Source organism: Lynx rufus, unplaced genomic scaffold (assembly GCF_022079265.1).
Source record: "Lynx rufus isolate CCGP_SWC_20201006 ecotype Redwood Valley unplaced genomic scaffold, mLynRuf1.p SCAF_24, whole genome shotgun sequence".
Lineage (NCBI taxonomy): Eukaryota > Metazoa > Chordata > Mammalia > Carnivora > Felidae > Lynx > Lynx rufus.
Window position 1 is genome coordinate 16,305,487 of NW_025814839.1, and position 17,480 is coordinate 16,322,966.

The 17,480-nt window shown below is 39.9% G+C and overlaps 1 protein-coding gene across 1 annotated transcript in view; it reads right to left on the reverse strand.

Moving 5' to 3' along the window:
* The window catches only part of SFI1 (SFI1 centrin binding protein), a 102,519-nt gene that overhangs the window by 17,785 nt on the left and 67,254 nt on the right, over positions 1-17,480 (reverse strand). Inside the window, exons 13-16 of the mRNA XM_047088024.1 lie at positions 16,644-16,736; positions 14,493-14,590; positions 12,981-13,047; positions 9,015-9,145 (exon numbers count right to left, since the gene is read on the reverse strand). Coding sequence (XP_046943980.1) covers positions 9,015-9,145; positions 12,981-13,047; positions 14,493-14,590; positions 16,644-16,736 — 389 coding nt within the window. The remainder of the gene's footprint in view (positions 1-9,014; positions 9,146-12,980; positions 13,048-14,492; positions 14,591-16,643; positions 16,737-17,480) is intronic.

Here is a 17,480-nt window from a genome sequence, read left to right on the forward strand (position 1 = left end):
CTTCAGCTCAGATCATGATCTCATGGTTTGTGAGTTCAAGCCCCACGTCGGGCTCTGTGCTGACAGCTCAGAGCCTGGAGCCTGCCTCTGATTCTGTGTCTCCCTCTCTCTCTGCCCCTCCCCCACTCATGCTCTGTCTCTGTCTCAGAAATAAATAAACATTAAAAAAAATTTTTTTAAGTAAATAAATAACTCAGGAGTGAGGGGTGGAGAAATCAACTCATTGTTCCATATCTAGGAAAAGGTCCTTTTTTGTTTTTTTTAAGTTTACTTATTTATTTTGAGACAGAGTGAGTAAGCAAGAGAGAGCATGAGCAGGGGAGGAGCAAAAAGAGAGAATCCAAGCAGGCTCTGTATTGTTAGCATGGAGCCTGACACGGGGCTCAAACCCAGGAACTGGGACACCGTGGCCTGAGCTGAAACTAAGAGTTGGACACTTAATGGACTGAGCCACCCAGGCACTGCCAGGAAAAGGTCCTTTAAAAATGAAAGTGAGAGTGAAAGAACCATCAACAAAAGCAGAGATAATTCATCTCCAGCTGACTTATACTATAAAAATGCTAAAAGATCTTCTTCAGGCTGAAAAGATGAAAGCATACAGATGAAAACTCAGATTTATAGGAAGAAACAAAGAATATTAAATATGGAAAATATGTGAGTAAGTATAAAAGACTGTCTTTTTTCTCCTGTTAATTTTTAAAAAGAATTCTGTTTAAAGCAAAAATAGTAACATTACATGGGTAAAATGTAGGACAACAAATACCATCAAGGATAGAGAGGAAAGGAATTCTACTGTTTTTATATTCTTACACTTAACATGAAGTGGTATGATAGAACTAAATAGGTAATAAATTAACGATGCATATTATAATTCCTGGAATGACAATTTTATTTTTTATTTTTTTTAAGTTTATTTATTTTGAGAGAGAGAGAGAGTACGTGTGGGAGGATGTATGAGCAAGAGAGGGGCAGAGAGAAAAAGAGGATCCCAAGCAGGCTCTGTGCTGTCAGCACGGAGCCCACCACAAGGCCCAAACCCATAAAACTGTGAGATCATGACCTGAACCAATATCAAGAGTCAGCCACTCAACCAATTGAGCCACCCAGGCATCCCTAGAAAGACAATTTTAAAAATATAAAAGGAATAGGGCTAAAGAGTCAATATAGGAAATAAAATGTAAATTTTAATTTACTTTTAATGTAAATTAAAATTTAAATGAACAATTAAATTTTTTTTTAAATGAATAAGGCAGAAAAGAAGGAACAGAGAAACAAAAACCAGACATAGGCTCCAGCCCAACCATATCAACAATTACATTAAATATAAATGAACCACACACTAATTAAAAAGCAGAAATTGTCAGACTGGATAAAAAATTAACTTCAACTATATGCTGTTTACAGGAGACATGCTTTATTAAATAGGAAGACAAACAGATAAACTGAAAGTAAGAGTAGGAAGGGTAAACCATGTAAACTGTAAATATAAAAAAAGCTGGTGAGAATATTTTAAGTCAAAGTAGACTTTGAGAAAAGAACTAGTACCAAAAATAAGGAGGTTCATTTCAAAATGATACAAGGGCAATTTATGAGGAAAACATAACAATCATAACTGTACATGGACCAAATAACAGAGCTTCCAAAAACATGAAGCAAAACTGTTAGTATTACTAGGAGAAATAGACAAATCCATAATCATAACTAGAGATTTTTTTTTTCTTTAGAGAAAGAGAGAGAGAGAGAGAGAGAGAGAGAGAGCATGCTCACACAAGTGGGAGAGGGGCAGAAGGAGAGGGAGAGACAGAATCCCAAGGAGGCTCCATGCCCAGCACAAAGCCTGACACGGGGCTTGATTGTATATGACCATGAGATCACGACCTGAGCTGAAATCAAGAGTCAGATGCTTAACCAGCTGAGCCACCCAGACATCCCATAGCTAGAGATGTTTAACACTCCTCTGTAGTAATTGAGAGAACAAGTAGACAAACAAAACACCCATAAGGATATAAAAATTTGAAGATGATTACCAACCAAATCATCCTAATAGACATTTATAGAATACTATACCCAACAACTGTAGTATAAACATTCTTTTAAAGTGCACATGGGAAAAAACAAAAGTTCACCAAAAGAGACCACATATATGCAACCATAAAACATGTCAAAACAGTCAAAAACTGAAGTTACACAAGGTATGTTCTCTACCACAATGGAATTAAATTAATAATTAAAAACAGTAGTATATCGGGGTACCTGGGTGGCTTAGTTGATTAAGTGTCCAACTGTGACTCAGGTCATGATCTCGGGGTTTGTGGGTTCAAGCCGCACACTGGGCTCTGATCCTGCTTTGGATTCTGCATCTCCCTCTCTGTGCCCCTCTCCCACTTGTGCTTTCCCCCCCCTCAAAAATAAATAAAAACAAAAACAAAAAAAACACAATATATCAAGAAAATTCCTATTTGAACATTCCTATTGAAATTGAAAATTCCTATTTGAACATTTAAAATGGATAACCGAACAACAACAAAAAGAAAAGGTGGGGGTGAATGGCTGGCTCAGTTGACGGAGCATGCGATTCTTGATCTTGGGGCTATAAGTTCGAGCCCCCATGCTGGTGTAGAGATTGCTAAAAAATAAATAAAATTAAAAAAAAAAAACCCAAAACCGTGATTTGTGCTTCCATCTTAAGGTTAAGAAAAAAAAAAAAAGAGGGCAAATTAAATCTGAAGTAAGTAGAAAGAGAAGCAAAATGAAGAGCTGGAATCAACGTAAGAAAAATATACAATAAGAAAATCAGTAAAGCAAAAGTTAAAAAAAAAACACAACCTGATAATTCCTAGTGAGACTAATCAAGAAAAAAAGAGAAAAAATACAAATTACCCAAATCAGGAATGAACAGGGTAGTATCATCATTAATTCTACAGACATTAAAAGAGTCAAAAGACACTTTTATGAACAGCTTTCTGCCACTAAATGTGACACCTTGGATAGAACGAAAAATTCCTTGAAAAACAGAGCTCATCAAAACTAACACGAAAAGAAACTTAGTAGCTCTGTATCTATTTTCAAAATTAAATCTGTAACCAAAAACATATCCATAAAGGAAACTCTAGGTCCAGATAATTTCACTATTAAATTCTACAAAAATTTGAAAGAAATAAGAAAGACAAACATTACAAGAAAACTACAGACCAATATCCCTCATGAAAGTACATGTAAAATTTTCAAATAAAACATTAACAGACCAAAATCAACAGCATGTGAGGGACACCTGGGTGGCTCAATTGGTTAAGCATGTGACACCTGATTTCGGCTCAGGTCACGATCTCATGGCTTGTGAGTTCGAGCCCTGCATGCGGAGCCTGCTTGGGATGTGGAGCCTGCTTGGGATGTGGAGCCTACTTGGGATTCTCTCTCTCTCTCTCTCTCTCTCTCTCTCTCTCTCTCTCAATCTCTCTCAATCTCTCTCTCTCCCTGTGCCCCCTCCCCCTAACTCTCTCTCTCTCAAAACAAATAAACAAAAACTTTTACAATATTTTTAAAAAATCAACAGCATGTGGAAAAGATAATATATCATGGCTAAGGGGGTTCTATATCTCAGGAATATGGGTTGATTTAATATAGAAATCAGGAAAACCATATGATCATCTCAATAAATAAAGAAAAAGCATCTGGAAAAATTTAACCACCATTCATAATAAAAACTCTAAATAAACAAAAGGGAACACTGTCAATCTAATAAAGGGTATCTATAAAAATACTCAATGGTGAAAACTGTTTTTGTTTTCCCAAGGTAGGAAAAAGACAATTATGTATCCTCTCATTACCTCTGCTCAAGACTTTACTGGAGATGCTAGTAGTGCAATAAGACAAGACTTTATATAATGGGATCATACAGTATGTGTTCTGTTGTATCTGGCTTTTATTTATTTTTTAGAGAGAAAGAAGAAGAGAGGGGCAGAGGGAGAAAGAGGGAGACAGAGAGAATCTTAAGCAGGCTCCATGCCCAGCACAGAGCTGACATGGGGCTTCATCTCACGACAGACTCAAATCAGTAAATGAATCTAGAAAGGTCACAAAGCACAAGGTATCAGTTGTATTTCTATACTGTAGGACAAACAATTGGAAATGAATTTTTAAAATAATTCTATTCACAGTATCATAAAAAAGGCATTTAGGAATAAATTTTATAATATACATACAAAACTCCTATGCAAAGTTACAAAACATTGAGAAAACAAAGAAAAGCTATATAAATAGAGACATTCTCATGTTCACTTATTGGAAGTATCAATATGTTTAAGACGTCCAATCTCTCCTAAATTGATCTATATAGATTCAGTGCAATCCCAAATAAAAAAAATCCCAGGAAAAACAAAATTGAAGAACTGATTTCAAAACTTGCTATAAAGATACAATAATCAAGACAGTATGGTAACAGCATAAGGATAAATGAGTAAATAAATGGAACAGAAGAGAAAGTCCAGAAATAGATGCAAACCGATTTTCAACAAAGGTGTCAAGGTAATTCAATTCAGGAATGAAAAGTCTTTTCAACAAATAGTACTGGAAAAACCTGAAAAACAGAAAAAAGTTAATTCTTGGCTCCTACCTCAGACCATATACAGAAAAAAGTTCAAGATGATCACAGACCTACATGAAATGCTAAAACTATAAACCTTCCAGGGGAAATGTAGGAAAATATCTTTTAAGATCTTGGGTATAGGTAAATATTTTTTTAGAGAAAACCCAAAAATCAGTAATTATAAAAGAAAAAATTTGATGAACTGGACTGTAACAAAATTAAACAGGCTTGCTCATCAAAAAAAATACTGTTAATTCATAAAGCCAGCTGCAAGGAAATGGTTTCTCCCAAGGTATGCAGCAGTTAGTTGTAAAATGCCACAAGGGCTTCTTTACTCTGAGTGGTGATTTCTTCCTTACCAATGATGCTCCAGACAAGCTTTGCTGTTTTCATTTATTCCTGAGGGCACACATAACAGTACTCCCTAGTAAACCCCACTGCTCATCCCTCCTAATTTTGCCTCAGAAACAGCAAACAATCCAGGGCACCTGAGTGGCTCAGTTGAGTGTCCTACTTTGGCTCAGGTCATGATCTCACAGTTCGTGAGCTCGGGCCCCACATCAGCTGTCTGCTCTTAGCACAGAGCCTGCTTAGGATCCTCTGTCTCCCTCTGTCTCTGCCCCTCTCCTGCTTGCTCTCTCTCAAAAATAAACATAAAAAAAAAAAAAACAAACAAGAAAGAAAGAAATAGTGAACAATCCAAAACTAATCCCTGTTTCTCTTTTCCCTCTTCAGAATCCTTTAGTGGGAACACAAACCTTACAAATTCCTTTCCCTCAGAAACAGCACCATTCCAGAATTCCTCTGGAATTCCCTCCTTCAAAGGCAATCAATCTGACTTGATCCTGGCTGATGAGGCTTTAAAAAGATGCTCAGCATTATTAGTTGACAGGGAAACAAGACAGCACTCCACATCAACCAGAGTGGCTCAATTAAAAACACTGTCAAAACCAAATGTTGATGAGGATGTGGAACAACCAGGCTGGTGGGTGTATAATGACACGACCCCCTGTAGGATTAAGATTAAGCATATCTCTACCCTGTGATCCAGAAGTCGGCTTCTAGTATCTACTCAAGAGAAATGACAACACCATCCACCTAAAAGTTCACAGCAGATTTATTCATAATGGCCTCAAACTGGCAACAACTCATATGTTTAAATGGATCAAAATATTGTCTTATATTCATACAATACTACTCAGTAAACAAGAAACATGGCTCAACCTCAAAAACATTACATTGAACTTTAAAACAAGTCAGACACTGGCGCGCCTGGGTGGCTCAATGGATTAAGCATCTGACTCTTGATTTCAGCTCAGGGGATGATCTCACTGTTGTGAGATCAAGCCCCATGTCAGCTCTGTGCTGGGCATGGAGCCTGCTTAAGATTCTCTCTCTCTCCCTCTGTCCTTCCCTTCTCTCTCTCTCTCTCTCTCTCTCTCTCTCAAAAGATAAATAATAAAATCCAGAAACAACAGAACATACACTGTATGATCCCATTATATAAAGTTCAAAAACATGCAAAATTAACCTGGGATGATAGTTACATGTGAGGGTTAGGAATTAACTGGAAGGAAATGAGGGAACTTTCTGAGGTGATGGAAATGTTGTGGATCTTGACTGGGTTGTTGATTATCCAGGTATACAATTTGTGAAAACTCATCAAACTATTTACTTCACATATGTGCCTTTCACTATTAATTTTAGCTCAATTAAAAAAAAAAAAAAAGACAAACCAGTCTTGTCTCATTCTCAGAATAGTATTTCACTGGTAGGTTAAGAAACGACAATTTTTAGTTGCCATTCATGAGCTCCTACTATAAATTCTGTCCATATTCCTAAGATATTCAAAAAATACCCTAAGAATTATGGAAAAATAGAACATACATATTTTGGGGGAACTCTGATTTGCTAAACTCCTTATGAAACCTACGAATATTCATTTGCTGTATTTGAATCACAAATTGAGATGATTTGTATTTGAATCACAAATCAATTCTAGGGGTTAGGAGGAAGGTTGATATTTTGTGCTGACATTCTGCTTGTATTCCACATGGATTATCTCACTACTTTTCATGACAACCCTATAAGATAGGGTCTGAACTCGGGCCTGTCTAGCTTCCAAGCCAGGCTCTCCATCACTTTGCTCCCTCATGATCAGAAAGGCAGGAACCTAAAAAACTAAGTTTTCTAAAAAGATCCAACTAAACTAAAACAAGATAAAATCCAGATCAGGCTAAATCCACATCAGGCCTTGGTTATCTTCCAAGCCTTCTGGCTACTTCCCTGTCTCCAATTCACCCTCCACCTTTTTGTCTCAAGAATGATAACTGTAAAATCACCCAAGACTGATCCCCAACAAAAATCCTTTAATTAAAATTTTTTTTAAAACTTCTACTTTTTTTTAAGTTTATTTATTTATTTTGAGAGAGACAGAGACCGTACAAGTGGGGAAGGGGCAAAGAGAGAGAGAGAGGAAGACAGAGAATCCCAAGCAGGTTCCACATGGTTAGCATGGAGCCCAATGTGGGGCTCGAACCCATGAAACTCTGAGATCAGGACCTGAGCTGAAACCAAGAGTCAGATGCTTAACCGAGTGAGCCACCCAGGTGCCTCAACAAAAATTCTTTTAGAAACTCCTCTTGGCTATTGTGTGTGTGTGTGTGTGTGTGTGTGTGTGTGTGTGTGTGTTTAATGTTTATTTGTTTTTGAGAGAGACAGAGTATGAGCGGGGGAGGGGCAGAGAGAGAGGGAGACACAGAATTCAAAGCAGGCTCCAGGCTCTGAACTGTCAGCACAGAGCCCAATTCGGGGCTTGAACTCATGAGCTGTGAGATCATGACATGAGCTGAAGTTGGACACTTAACTGACTGAGCCACCTAGGTACCCCTCCTCTTGGCTATTTTGAAAGTACTCTCAAAATGTGAAAGTCTCTGCAGCATGCCAAAATACAAAAAAGCAACAGAATAAATCATGACTTTGTAAAAGAAACAAAGGGTGTGTGTGTGTGTGTGTGGGTGTGTGTGTGTGTGTGTGTGTGTTAAATATTAATGACATTTTTCAAAGGAATCTTATATCAGACATCAATACAGGAACTAGGTAAAGGTGAAGCCATGGTCTGCAGAAGGGGAAAAGGTAAGTGCTGTCCCCTTGTCAGCCTCTAATTTCTCAGGGCTTCCCCCTAATAATCTTCTCCTTGAACATTGTGCTAAGGACTCAGATTTCTGGCTGATCCCCTCAGACTAGCATTCAGAGTCCTTCAAAGTCAAAATCATTGTAACTTCTCCTACATCCCTGCCTCTTGGTCTCTCTGTCCTAAATTGATATACACTTTTCTCAGGGCAATCTCCACAACTATCACTTTACTAGTTACATGCACCTGCTTAAACATCTGTTATCTTTCTATGGGCCTGGGTGATCCCCTGGGTCTGGTCCTCCTCATCTTGCCCACTCCTGCCATCCATCCTCACGCCTCAGCTCATAGCATGCTTCCCCCAGGGACTTCCCTCAGCACCAGCTCTGAGCTCTAGAAGAACTCGGGGCTGACATAATTGAGGACACATGGATCTATTCTCTGGAATGGTTCCTCAATTGTTTCTTGTGTATCAGTCTTACCTCCTCACAAAGATTGAAAGTTTCTACAAAGTCATCAAAAAGATCTTCCTTTTGATCTAGCACAAAGTTCCTGGAGTCAAGGAGACCTGAACTGAAACCTGGCTCTGCCACTTACTGGTTGTTTTACATGGGGGAGTCATTTGTCATTTTGAGCCTGTTCTCTTAGGACTGCTGTGAGAAGGAAAATTATTAATGAAGTTGGTGATGTCACAGGTGAATGAGCTTATATATGTTTCCTTTCTCCCATTACACCACACCCACCACAGTGTAGACACACAGTCAGTGATTATTAAGTTCTTTGTTATATTCTGCCAGAATGCAGCAAGGATCTGCTATGGGCAAATTTTACCTCTGTGGGAGCTAAAAGGACATAGCTCTCTGCTCTTTGCCCATCCTAATTTTGTTGACGACTATATTTCAAACTTCAGAAAGTCAGGTCTAGCAGAACAGGAAGCAAGCATTTCAGGGAAATCACACTCAAGAATGCCTGCCAAGGCAAAGCAAGGTCCAACCACACTCTGATCCAGAAAGCTAATGGGCAGCTCTAATGGAGCTCACACTGGCTTGCAATGAGGAAAGGGGCATAAAACTCGGGCTGTTTTGAAAGCATTTGCAATAAAGATGAGCAAAAGCTTTCCCAGGAGAAATAGTGGCTGTCTTTTCCTGCTCCATGAAATCAATGAGCCCACCTAATTGAAAAACCAGGAAGAACCAGGGCCTAGGGGCCTAGGAAGCAGAAAAACAACACAAATGGCAGTGGGGGCAGCAGAATTAGACCTGAGAAGCCTGCACAGACAGGAGCTGCACAGCATACCTGTGAAAGAGTGCTGCTCTTGCATTGAGGACACTTTCCTGCTGGTGCCATCGCCAGAGTTTTCTCCATGCGTGAAAGGCCACAGGCAGGGCTGTCTGCTGGAAGTGACTGTCTGCTCTGGACTGCAGCCGCTACAGTAAAACAATGAATGGCCTTTATTTGTACTTTATATTATTAAAAAAAATGACCTTTCAGGGTCACACTCTAGAGGGATGGTTGCTTTCTACACAAAATTGAGAAAAAGATTAAGATAATTATTTTTAATCTTTGTCAACACAATAGGTGAAGAATGAAATATGAGAAGGAAGAGATTTTTACTTTAAAAACAGGTTGAGCATCTCTTCACACATTTGTGTGTGTGTGCATATATACATGCATATATCTAAATGTTTTGTCCTATGTACTAAGTGTTCATACCATTGCCTGTTTTACATCTGCCAGTGCTTACCTCAGTGATATAAATGGGCTTTTTGAACCTTACGAAATTTATCAGTTCTTTGTCATGTGTGTTAACAACACTGTTCCCACCCTGTAATATATCTTTTGATTTTATGATGTTTATTTGCAATACAGATTCTTTAAATTTTTATGTAATTATGAAAGGCTACTACTGTATCACTAAATATCAGTAGGAAGACAGAAAACCAACATAAAAAAATACATATGCCTTCATGATCCAAAACTTTGGGATAAAACATGTGGTAGATTTTAAAACAGGACCTCAAATTCTTGGGTCTTCCTTTACTGAAAAGTCCCATCCCCTTCAATCTGGGCAGGATAGTGACTGCTTTGATCAACAGAGAATGGTGACAATATCAACATGTGACTTCAGAGGCTAGGTCATGAAAGGCCACACAGCTTGTGTCTGGTTCACTGTGACACTTTTGGAGTGAGCAGCGACACAGGAAGTCTGACCGCGCTGAGGTCACCATCATCATGCGTGAGGCAATCCAAGCCTCTCAGAGAGGCCTGATGTAGGTGCTCTGGTTAACAATCCCAGATGAGCTCAGTCTTCGAGTTATTCAAGTCCAGGAACCAGCCATGTGAGTAAAGAAACTTCTAGATGATCCTAATGCCCTGCCATCAGACTTCCCAGCTGAGGCCCCAGTAATCATGGAGCAAAGACCAACCATCTTTGTTATGTCTTCTTTCAATTTTTGACCCACAGAATCCATAGGCATAATAAAATGGTTGGGTTTTTTTTTTTAATTTTTTTTTAATGTTTATTTATTTTTGAGACAGAGAGAGACAGAGCATGAATGGGGGAGGGTCAGAGAGAGAGGGAAACACAGAATCTGAAACAGGCTCCAGGCTCTGAGCAGTCAGCACAGGGCCCGACGCGGGGCTCAAACTCACGGACCGCGAGATCGTGGCCTGAGCCGAAGTCGGACGCTTAACCGACTGAGCCTCCCAGGCGCCCCAAAATGGTTGTTTTTTTAAGCCACTGGGTTTGGGGTGATTTTTCACATAGCAACAGATAACTGAACAGTAAGCATATGTGTGTGTGTGTGAATATATGATATACATACTCCCACACACACGGAGGAAAAAAGATACCAGACTTACTCACCAAATATTATCTTAAGACTATGGGTGTTTTATTTTTTTTTTCTTTTATGTATTCCTACACTTCTCAAATTATAATGTCTATATATTGCTTAAGGGCATTTACATTTTCAAATGTAAACAGAAGTAGAAGCAATACTATAATGAATCCCCATGAACTTACCATCTAGCACCAACAATCAGCAAACATTTTGCCATTCTTTACGTATTACTTTTTAAAAAGAAAGAAACCCACAATGAATAATATTTTTATCTTTGCCTGAAATAGAAAGAACTGATGTTCTCCCTAAAGAACTTGATGTTCTCTGATGTCATCTCCTTAGATGACGTTCAGATTGTTAGCTAAAGATTTGAAAAAAAAAAAAAAAATCCAACAGCAACTAAGCAAGGTCTCTTACTATTTTTCAGACCTTCTATATTATGCAGGCCATGTAAGAGCAGTGTGAGAGATAAGAACACTGACACTTGCCTTGACCTTTCCACCAATGCTGGGTCCCAGTGTCCAGGGGCTCTCTTTTTCCAGGAGGAAAATAGGAGACTCTGTTTCTTTTCCACCTTAAATAAACACTTTTCAACCCTAGCAAGCAGATTCTTTTTCTAAAAGGTCTCTATCTTCTGGTGAGCTTGCATTAAATGAGCTTAAGAGACCAAGTGGCAACATCCTTTCAGAAACAGCCACATCATCCAAAGGAATGTCAAATAATGCAGCAACTCTAAGCATTTTCCAGGTGTGGAAGGCAAACGATGCCCTAGGCTGGTACCACCCAAAGAGCAAGAATTGGGATGATCTTTAGGAAAAACTCCAAAGCAACCAATGGCAGTCTGTCTGTTCACTTGTTTGTTCATTCATTTGTCTAAACATTAGTTGGCACCTTCCCTTTGTCAACACTGTCGAGCTGAGAAGAAAGAGACAGGGTCTACCCTCAAGTAGCTCACAGTCTGGCAGGAGAGAGGCATGTAGACACCAACATAATGATATGATGAATATGCTGGTAAAACCACACATGGTGTGGCGCTGGGGAAAGAGGTAGCACCTGAGCTGAACAGGTAGGAGGGACAGGGAAGTGCAGGTACAGAGATGCCTGGGTGGCTCAGCTGGTTAAGCGACCAGCTCTTGATTTTGGCTCAGGTCATGATCTTATGGTTTGTGAGATCAAGCCCCACACTGAGCTCTGTGCTGACAACAAGGAGCCTGCTTGTGATTCTCTCTCCCTGTCTCTGCCACTCCCCTGCCATCTCTCTCTCTCAAAATAAATAAGTAAACTTAAGAAAAAAAGTGCAGGTACAGTGAGAAGCACATTCAGGGAAGGACTTGCAGCTTAGCTGTTATGAAGGAACAGAGTGGTAATAGGAAAGGGCAGAGAAACAGCCAGAGACCAGCTCCCAAAGGAGTTTGTACACCTTGTTAGAAAATTCAGATTCTATCTCAACACTATGAGGAAACAGCCAAATTCTTCAGATTCATGTGTTAGACTTTAGAAGCAGATGGTGGTGGGGGTGGAGAAGGCAGCAGAAAAACAACTGGCAGGAGTTTGGTTTGTGTCTTCCTCCAATTCACCATGGATGGCCAAAAAGAGCCATGGGCAGCACCACTTACTACTGCAATGCCCATGCAGACATTATCAGTTGAACACAAATTCCCCCAAGCCTAAAGGTGGCCTTGAAATCCTTGGTTCAGCACTCTCAACAGCTGCTCCCATCATTACAGCTAATTTGCCACCCTGGTGCTAAATTACAAGGCCTGCGGGAGCAGGAATTTTACTTGGTTTGTATCACAACTGTATTCTCAGTGCTTAGCAGTGTCTGAGGTACAGCAGATGCTAAATGAGTCTTTCTTAAATGGAACTGATTAGAGGGTGCCTGGCTGGCTCAGTTAGAAGAGCATGCAACTCTTCATCTCGGGGTTGTGAGTTTGAGCCCCACGTCAGGTGTAGAGATTACTTAAATAAAACTTTAAAAAAATGGAACTGAATCCTTTCTCAATCTACCTTTACTAATTTGCCAGCCTGACCCTCACATCCTCCCACCTGCTGTGGGTACTGGTCTCACACTGTTTAGTGCTCAGACACAGCACTTATGTTCTGTACCTTTTCCAGTACTTCCTGAAGGTTGGCCACCTAATATAATAAGTGAGTAATGATGTGAATGGAATGGCTGGTTAAGAGCTCATCACTCTCAGCATGTGCGTTTTCCCAGCAGATGAAGGAATGGGGCTTAAGCAAACTTTCCAATGTCACTAGAGGGATCTGGGGGAAATACCTTTGAGCTTTTTACAGCAACCCCTCTTCCAAATCAGAACACTAAGACCCCTTAGTATAGGTCTTTTCCAAGAATCTTTCCAAAGCAAATGGACCCAAGAATGTAACCCAGTGGAATTATCTACTATGAAGTACTCCATACCTGCTTGTATCGTCTCTTCTGAGTATACCGTAACCACAATTTGATACACTTGCATAGCAACGTTATTCTGAAATAAAACACATAACACCAAGGTATTGCCTATTGCACTTTCAGGCTTTGGGTCTTAAAAATGCTGTTTGGGGGCACCTGAGTGGCTCAGTTGGTTAAGCGTCTGACTCTTGATTTCAGCTCAGATCACGATCTCACAATTGTGAGATCAAGTCCTGCATCGGGCTCCGTGCTGAGCATGGAGCCTGCTTAAGAATCTTTTTCTCCCTCTGCTCTGCCCCTGCTCCCATGCACACTCACTCTCGTAAGGAAATTGAAATGAAATGAAATGAAATGAAATGAAATGAAATGAAATGGAAATGAAATTGAAATGAAATGAAATGAAATGAAATATTAAAATGAAATAAAATAAAATTAAAATAAAATAAAATAAAATAAAATAAAATAAAATAAAATAAAATAAAATAAAAATAAATGTTGCTTGTTTTTTTAAGACTGGAAAGTCTGGGTGTGGTTACATCTTAGCATTAAAGGCACCCCATGGGTTTCACTCTGGGAGAGAGAGAAATAAGAACCTATTATTCAACATGAAATCTGTCAACCCGATTTTGGGCTGTGGCTTGTCCCCAAATTTTGACAACTTTCTTACAAACCTAAGTAGATCACCAAGCACAGTGTCTCTGGAACTTGAGTAATACATATGAAATCCCCTAACTATCCTGAACTTTCTGGTTTTATGACTAGTCTGGGGCTTGTAGGACCACCTGGGTCTGTAACAAGCTCCTTTCACAAAAGTGGTACTAAGAGTGAGAACCACATTCAGTTCTGTAAACCAGGATTTAGAGCAATGACAGACCCTGATAACTCCAAGTTTAGTTAAATAATGAGATTCTCAACAACCCATTAAAAAAATGCTCCAAAATGGGACCTACAACTATGCGAATCAAGTTGATTATACTACTGGGGAGGAGGGCACGTTGAACATTTCTGGCAGCAAGAAAGTGAACAGTGGTTCCCTCTGAAGAACCTAATGAATTGGACTTAGGAATTGGAGGGATTCAGAGAGCTTTCAGTTTTCACTTTATACCTGCCTTCCTCACTGACATGTAGTGCTTATTTATTTTAATTGAATAATTAACTCCAAAAAACTCAAGACACTCTCTGCATTCTTCAAGACCAAGCCACAAATACTCACTCGCCTAAGCCTTCTCTTTAACACTATCAATGCATGAATTCTAAGATGTGAACGTCACTGCAGCCTGAAGGATTGAGGCAGAGAACCAGCAGGTACATACTTTAAACTATGGTGACCAAGAACCAACACAAACATCTTCACTCCACCTCTCATCTGATGAGCTAAAAGGAAAATGCAAGCTCAGGAACTGCTGGTTTATAGCAGGGCCTTTCTGAATCTGCCTAGTCATGCAGGGACAGTAAGTGCTCACTTCTGGAGTGCAGCGAGTCAGTCCCCAGAGAGCCCCAGGAGAAGGCCAGAGTTCCTACCTGCAGTGGTCCCAGGCAGCACGCAGTGAGGGGAGCTGCTCCCTCTCTTCCCTCTGCTCAATTCGAGACTGCCAGAGGTTCCAGAACCTGTGCAGCAGCTGAAGTAAAACAGGAAGGAAACAGAGGTTTATTAAGCCAAAAGGCAAAATGATCTCTCTTAATCTATTAGCAAATCCTTACCCCAAAAGACTGCAAGTTCCCCCAAAGCAGGAATTACCTTAGCCGGGAGTACCCAACATATAACAAGTTTACAAAATATTTACAGCTAAGCTATACAGAGCTATTGTGGGCCAACATAAAAGGCAAAAAGATGGATTTTCCAGTTTATGGAAATCAGAATGAAGAAGCTGAAGCTATTCCTCATCTGGGCCTCATAGAAGACAATGGCATTTTATCTTTTTTTGTTTGTTTTATTTTTGAGAGAGAGAGAGAAGAGGGGCACACAGGCAGAGAGAGAGATAGGGAGAGGGAGACACAGAATCCGAAGCAGGCTCCAGGCTCTGAGCTGTCAGCACAGAGCCTGATGTGGGGCTCAAACTCATGAACCATGGGATCATGACCTGAGCTGAAGTCGGATGCTTAACTGAGCCACCCAGGTGCCCCAACAATGCCATTTTAAAAGTTAAAACTGATCTTATCAGATATTACTGCCTATGAAATAGGCTTGCCAAAAAAAAAAAAAGAAAAAAAGTTTAACTTCAATCTAATCAAGCCCTTAAATCTAACCGTTAGTTTACACGAACAATATTTTAAAAAAAGAAAGATGAAATGGCATCAAAAGGAAACCGATAAATCGAGAGTATGGAATATTGTACAAAATAGTTGGCCCTTCTTTTCCAAAAATCAGTGTGATTGAAAAAAAAAAAGTACACCTTATGCTAAGTGAACTAAGTCAGTCACAAAAGGGTATGTACTGGGGGCACCTGAGTGGCTCAGCTAAGCATCTGACTTTGGCTCATGTCATAATCTCAGCTGTGCTGACCGCTCAGAGCCTGGAGCCTGCTTCAGATTCTGTGTCTCCCTCTCTCTCTGCCCCTCCCCTGCTCATGCTCAGTCTCCGATTCTCAAAAATAAATGCTAAAACAAACAAACAAAGGGCATGTACTGTAAATATGAGGTTCCTACAGTAGTCAAATTCATAGAGACAGAAAGGAGAAAGGTGGTTGTCAGGTGCTGGGGGTGGAGGGGGGAGGAGAATGGGAAGTTAGTGTTTGATGGAGACAGAATTTTAGTTTTTCAAGATGAAAAAAGTTCTGGAGATGGATGGCAGTGATGGTTGCACAATAATGGGAATGTGCTCAATGTCACTGAATTGTACTCTTGACAGTGGTTAAGATGATAAATTTTGTTTTTTTTTTTACTACAATTACAAGATAAACATGTTAAACAAAAGAAGTAGAAGGAGGAGAGCTGTTATTAAGAGGCTTAAAGATATAACCAAATATAGTGAGTCACCAACCCTTTATTGGATCCTGGTTTGAAAAAAACATCTATAAAGACATTTTGAGGGCAACTGTGAAGATCTGAATATGGGCTGGGCATTGGATCAAATTAGGGAATTACTGTTCATTTTATTAAGGATGACAATGATATTGTGGTTATGAAGGAAAATGTTATTTTTGGGCGATACATGCCGAAAAGTTTAGGCGTAATGTTTCATGTTGTCTGTAATTTACTTTAAAATGATTCAGCAAAAAATGTAAATATTAATAATCAGCTAATATTTGAATTTAGATTGTAAGTATATAAATGTTCATTATACTGTTCTTTATATTTTTCTGTATGTTTGAACATTTCATAATGAAAAACAAAACCAAAAAACCCCATCCTCCTAAACCCAGAAACACGATCTATAAGTAGAGATAGGATGTTTGTTGCCCTCAGGTAAACCAACCACTGAAGACAACAGATTCCCAGTGCAAACACCACCTGGAATGCAAGACTCAAAGTGTATTCCCTAGATCAGGAGCCTGACCTCTGAGTCTGCTATCAAGTTTCTGAGCAAACAGATAAAAAATGAGATTAGGGAAAACCAAGAGTTAGCCAGTATAGCTAACTAGAGAAAATGGACACTAAGGTTTTGGAGTCTAAAAAGTCTGGACAAAACTCTACAATGGCCATCAGAGGTCCCTTCATACAGATGACCCTCACCATTATGTCATGCTGCTGGTGAGCGAGGTTCCTTTTTATTTGCTGGAGACGGGCGTGGGTCACATTGTCTTTTAGGGCTCGAAAACAGAAGTGCTGTGAATAGAAGGAAGGACACAACTAGTTACAAATCAGCAGCATCTGTAAAAGTAAGAGCAGCTAAGCCAGAGGCTCAGTCGTGGATATTCACAGCTGCTCCCATGTCCCTGGGATCCTTTCTGCTTTGAGATTCAGTTGGGAGTCTGATACAAGCCAGCCCACACAGTAGGCACTTAATAAATAGCTGTCTAACTGATCCTCCGCTGTCCACTGTTACTGCACAAGAACAAACACACCCTCACCTCTGACCAGGAGAGATACCATGGCCCAGAGGGAACACTACAGACAAAGGTTAAAAACATCAACTTTGCCTCTCAGAAAAAGAGACAGACTTTTAGCTTATGGTGTGTTTTTTTCAAGCCATGTGTGTGTGGAGGGGGTGTCAACATGCACACTTATACAATTAGAAAGTAGTTTTGTAGAATAGAATCAAAGGAGGAGAGGGAAGCCTTGGTGAGTAGGGGGGCTGGGGTAGGGGCAAGACGCAAGACTGGCTCCAGCTCCAGCAATACTGCCTCACATGTCACCTAAGCAAAGCCTATTCTCCAATGCCCTGGGCTCCAGTTTTCTGAGACAGAAGTGAAGCGTTTAGGGGTTTTCATATTGTGGTCTGTGGAACCCCAGAGGCTCCTGTAAGTGTCTGAAGATCTCCTTATGTGGTGAGGGTTGGGGAGAACAGCAGAAGAGGGACTACTCCCCAGACCCTGCTTCATCTGCAGAATTTCTGCGTTGATTGATTTC